General features: G+C 40.4%; 1 protein-coding gene across 1 annotated transcript in view; it reads right to left on the reverse strand.

Annotated features, from left to right (window-relative positions):
- The window catches only part of LOC116079799 (coiled-coil domain-containing protein 170-like), a 49,253-nt gene that overhangs the window by 38,874 nt on the left and 4,468 nt on the right, over nucleotides 1–5,911 (reverse strand). The window contains exon 3 of the mRNA XM_031355846.1: nucleotides 3,192–3,320. Within this exon, the coding sequence (XP_031211706.1) occupies nucleotides 3,192–3,320 (129 nt within the window). The remainder of the gene's footprint in view (nucleotides 1–3,191; nucleotides 3,321–5,911) is intronic.

Here is a 5,911-nt window from a genome sequence, read left to right on the forward strand (position 1 = left end):
GGAGGGAGGGAGGGAAGGAGGGAGGGAAGGAGGGAGGGAGGAGGGAGGGAGGGAGCTTGAACACAGATGCTGGAGGGGAACTCCAGGAGAAGATCACCATCTACAGCCCAAGAAGAAACATCTCAGGAGGAACCAACCCTGCTGACACCTTGTCCCAGACTTCTAGCTGCTATAACCCCTGGAAAACACTGCTGTTTAAGCACCCAGTCTGATACTTTGCAATTAGCCTTAGGAAGCAAATGCAGCCACAGGGAGAGCTGCTTACCCATGGTTGGCCCCTGTTTGTAAGCATTCAGAGGATCCTACTTGAAAGTAACCATAGAGAGGTAGAGCAGACATAAGTGGTCACAGTGCAGTGCCCTTCACAGTAACAAAGACCAGTGAGCCTCCAACCATGGTTTCTAAAAGGCCATCACAGTTAACAAATCCCAAGGATAGTTAGACTCAATTAGAGAATCCTACAAGCTCTCCCTGGGATTCATCACAGGGTGTGTGTGTGTGTGTGTGTGTGTGTGTGTGTGTGTGTGTGTGTAAGTAAGTCAAGGCACTTCCTACAAAAGTGTGTGACGCACTCAGATATTAATGAGTATTAAATAAGATTTCTGGATATTTGCTATCTGGTGAGGGATGGAAAATAGGAACTCATCCTTTCCTTTTTTCTTTTTTTCTTTTTTAAATTTAATTGATTTAAGTTTTATTGCATTATGATGGATACATAATTTCAGTTTATCTGAATTTCTTAACATTTAAAATCATATTTTAAGTAAATAGAATTACATCACATTCTACTTTCCCTTTTATACCCCAACTCCTCCCAGACACCCCCTTTTCAATACTTGCCATACCTTTTTTTATTTTGTCATATTCTTTAAAATTTATAAAATATCATAACAATAAAAATGAGTAGTATAAAAGATGTTTGATATAAAACAATCAATTAAACAGTCTTATGTAGATGCTTATCTGCAACAACACTGAAAATACATACGTTTTTCTCAACATAAATTTTAAATAACTCCAAACATATTAGCTGTATATCTTAAAATAATATATCACTACTAGTTTTTTTAAATGAACATAAATAGATAAAGTCTTTTTGTTTGTTTGTTTTGTTTTTAGTAGAGTTTAAAATCTTGGCTCTTACTGTGGTACAAGCCCAAAATAAGAACAATTTTTAGACATTGGAGTTCATTATAATAAGACTGTACTTCAATGCCCCTCACATCACCAAAGGATTTTACCTCCCGAGTAGCTAAGCTAAGAGTTGACAGTTCTGCTGTACCAAGGAGTGAATTGTAGGCACGATTTTTGGATACAGACTTCCTGCTATGGTCAAAGCCATTTGACTGGAGTGATTGTCTTCATTCTCAGACAACAAGGAACATGTTACATTCATTTAAGAAATGATGTGTGTATTAAGATGGTCTATCTGTGAAGTCATTCATGAACTGTTTCAATGAACAATGGTTCTGCTTGGAGGGTGGCATAGGCATTAGATAAGAGTAAGAATCTGGCTCATTGGCTGTGGTGATTTTGAAAAGCATTCATCTCAGAGAAAGAAAAACTTATAAAGTCCTCTTCTTCAAAATTGATACAAAAGTTACAAACATCAAGCAAAGCAGTCAGTCTCACTCTTTGTTGATCTCTTATAAGCCACCTCTTAAGTTAATTGTTTACATTTCTTTTGGCTGTATAAATAATTTTGAAATATGTAAGCTGTTCTGAAAAAAATAGTATAGTGTAAAAACATCAAATAAACAACCCTACTAATAGAGAGGCTGAGATAGGAGAAGCATAATTTCAAGACCATTATGTGGACACTGTCAGGTACAAACAAGCAGAAAGTGTATATGGATTGTAAAATATTGGATCTATTTCTCCAATTACCAAATTAGAGAGACCATCAGATGATAGCTAACAAATTTCCAATTTCTCATGGTTTTGAATTTGAACTGATTAGGACAAGTTGGTAATATTAATTTTCATATTAAAAGATAATAAGAAAAAGTAATTGTTACTTCCTGTTATTTTTGTTGTTAGAGGTGGAATTATGTTTGTGTGGGTTTGTTGAAAGGTTACTTTCTTGCTTCTTCTAGGGTGTAGTTTTGCTCCTTATTTGTGTTTTCCTTCTATTATCCTTTGTAGGGCTGGATTTGTAGAAAGATATTGTGTAAATTTGGTTTTGTCATGGAATGTCTTGGTTTCTCCATCTATGGTAATTGAGTGTTTTACTGGGTATAGTAGCCTGGGCTGGCATTTGTGTTCTTGTAGGGTCTGTATGACATCTGCCCAGGATCTTCTAGCTTTCATAGTCTCTGGTGAGAGTCTGGTGTAATTCTGATAGGCCTGCCTTTATGCGTTACTTGATCTTTTTCCCTTACTACTTTTAAAATTCATCCTTTCTATTACAAATATTTTGGACAGTGAGGCAGAGGCAGGCTGATATCTCTCTCTCTCTCTCTCTCTCTCTCTCTCTCTCACACACACACACACACACACACACAGAGAGAGAGAGAGAGAGAGAGAGAGAGAGAGAGAGAAAGAGAGAGAGAGAGAGAGGCTCACAGTTATTTATTATTATGCCACAATATTTTTTACTTTAACTTTTTAAAAATTTTATGCATATGGGTGTTTGGTCTGTATCTATGTCTGTGTGCCTGATGCCTGTAGAGACCAGAACAAGGCATCAGATCCCCTGGAACTAGAATTACAGAGCTACCATGTGGGGGTTAGGAATTAAACCTGAGTCCTCTGGAAGCACAAAGCTCTTAACTGCCGAGCCATCTCTCTGGCCCCTGTGTCATAAGTTTTGAGCATGGTATTCCGTTAGCAATATTCTGACTTCTGAAAGCACAGAACGAGGCACCATCTTCTGTAGGAGTGTTAAAGGCAGACATGAATCTAAGCCGTGCTCCTCGGTAACGAGAGAGTTCAGTGTGGGGTGGGGACAAAACTAGGTTAAGATAACGCCTCAAGCTGTTAGCAGAACTAACTCTCTCTCTCTCTTTCTCTCTCTCTCTCTTTCTCTCTCTCTCTCTCTTTCTCTCTCTCTCTCTCTCTCTCTCTCTCTCTCTCTCTCTCTCTCTCTCTCTCTCTCTCTCTCTCTCTCTCTCTCTCTCTCTCTCTCTCTCTCCCTCTTTCTCCTTTCAGAAGATATAATTCCCCACTTTCGTTTTTTGTAAGCTGTATACCTCAGCTAAAAGAGTCTTGTTTTTCACCAACAAGCTGGCAGGGTCAGGATGGACTGGGTCTGCTGCCTTTTTGTTGTGTATGATTGGGTTCCTGGTAGGATCCATTTCAAGGTGTGAATCAAAACAAACCTATAAAGAGAAATGATCAGTTAATTAACTAAATATGTGCCCTGTGGATCAAAACCTACAAAGCCACACAAATGCTTACAATAAGTAGTTGCAAACAGGCCTCCAATGTAAGATACCATCCTAGCAAACCAAAGAGTTTCCAGGAAAACAGCAAGTATCACGCTAACCTGCTTTATCTTCTCCTAAACTGAATACTTACCTAACAGTTTCTACTAGCGGGAAGCGAACGCAGCCTGTCTGAATTGTGTGCTGTGATCTCTGAGAGTACAGGAATCAAGACAATAAAATGTCTGGAGACATTGCCATGTGAAGCTTACTCTAGAGAGGGCAGGGAGGATGGCTAAGCAGGCAAGAATGAAGTCAAGAGTTCAAATTCCAGCCATACAGTGGTGGCGCATGCCTTTAATCCCAGCACTTGGGAGGCAGAGGCAGGTGGATTTCTGAGTTCAAGGCCAGCCTGGTCTACAGAGTGAGTTCCAGGGCAGCCAGGGCTACACAGAGAAACCCTGTCTTGAAAAACCAAAAAAAAAAAAAAAAAAAAAAAAAAAAAAAAAGTTCAAATTCCAAATCATGGGCCTGAGCAGGCCTGTGGACTGCACTGGGCAGGCCAGGGTGGAGACAGGAGGATTTCTGAGGTTTGGTGGCTGCCAGTCTAGACAGAAAAAAACTATGAACTCCAAGTTCAGGGAGTGAATCTGCCTCAGAGGAATAGAGTAGGGGATGAAGATGGGGGACACCCGACACACTCTTCTGACCTGCAAGCCCATTCACACATACACAGAAATATACACATATATGTACATACACCACACACACACACACACACACACACACACACACACACACTCACCCAAATGCATGCACAGCTAGAATTTTAAAAGTAAGTTCTGGAGAGATGACCCAACAGTTTAGAGCACATGTAGCTCTTGCAGAAGACCTGGTGGGTTCAATGCCCAGCAGCCACATAGTGACTCACAACCATCTGTAACTCCAGTTCCAGGCAATCAAATGTCCTCTTCTGGCCTCCCAGGGCACCAGGCAGATATATCCATGAAGGCAAAGCAATCATGTACACCAGATAAATCTAAAAAGAAAGATAGTTTCTAGGGGCTAGAGAGATGAGCACTTGCTGTTCTTCCAGAGGGACCCAAGTTTAGTTCCCAGCACCAAAGTTGGGTGGTTCACCATCACCTGTAATGGCCTCTGAGGGCACCTAGACTCATATGCAAAAACCACACACACACACACACACACACACACACACACACACACAAACTCATATGTAAAATACACTCATTTAAAAAAAAAAAAAGAAGAGCAGTTTCTAAAAAGAAAAGGGAAAAAAGTAGCTATTAGAAAGCCAGATGCAGTGGCATTTATCTGTGATCCTAGCGCTTAGGAGGTGGGGATAGAAGGATGAGCCGCTCATGGCTTACATTTTCATATTTTCCTTTCCTTTTTCTCTTTTTGAGTATGTATATACATAAACGAGTGTGTGTGTATGGTGTGAAGGTGTATATGTGGTATGTGTGTGAGTATGTGTGGTTGGTATGTGTGTGTATGTGTGTGTATGTCTGAGTGTATGTTTGTGTGTGTTGTGCGTGTGCCAGAGTGTGTGTGTGTGTGTGTGTGTGTGTGTGTGTGTGTGTGTGTGTGTTTTCTTAGGTGCTGTCCACCTTGTTTTCTGAGATGTCTCTCACTGGCTCTTTGCTCCTCTAGTGAATCTACCTGGTCTGCTTCTATAGTGCTAGAATTACAGCACGTTTGGTTGTGCCTGTGGGTTTCTCGTGGCTGCCAGAAGCTGATCTTAGATCCTCGTGTTTACGATAGAAGCAGTTTACCAAGTGAACTATCTCTCCAGCCTCCCTCATTTTCTTATCTCTGCAGTTGGGGTGGCAGATAAACTAGAGACAGTTCATATTGTTCATACTTAGCTGGAAACATACTTTCAAATTTCCAATAGTGCAGAAAACAAGTGTTTCCTAAAATTCAATGGAACACCAGAACTGTCATCTAGTATATCACACTGAATTATTGTGTTTGAGTGTTTGTTTGAGACAGGGTTTAGATATACAGCCCAAGCTGCAGTCAAACTGTGAAACTCCTGTATCCCGAGTACTTGGAATACACTCCCAGTTTATGTTTTAAGATTAGGAACAGAATAAAGACATTTTTATAGAAACAAACCAAGTTTACTACAATGTGTTCTTACTTTAGAAAGCTTCTAATAATGAACTCTGCAAAGAAAGAAAGCAAACTGATCAAGCGTGAAATACAAGAAAAAATAGGGAGTAGACATGCTGGAAGCTGTGGCAAGTGCCTGTAATCCCAGCACTTGGGAGGCTAATGGAGGAAGATTGATGTGAGTATGAGATCAGCCTGGACCACAGAATATTACCAAAAAAGTGGAGAGGGAATACAAGGAGGAGGAGGGGGAGGAGGAGGAAGGAAAGAGAGGAGGAAGAGGAAGAGAAGAGGAGGAGAAGAGAGTAGTAAAGATGTGAGCACTAAGTCATAGTATCTTAGTAGTAGTAATAGTAGTAGAAAATATTCTGGAGAGAAAGAGAGAGAGAGAGAGAGAGAGAGAGAGG

The sequence above is a fragment of the Mastomys coucha genome, unplaced genomic scaffold (genome assembly GCF_008632895.1).
Source record: "Mastomys coucha isolate ucsf_1 unplaced genomic scaffold, UCSF_Mcou_1 pScaffold6, whole genome shotgun sequence".
Lineage (NCBI taxonomy): Eukaryota > Metazoa > Chordata > Mammalia > Rodentia > Muridae > Mastomys > Mastomys coucha.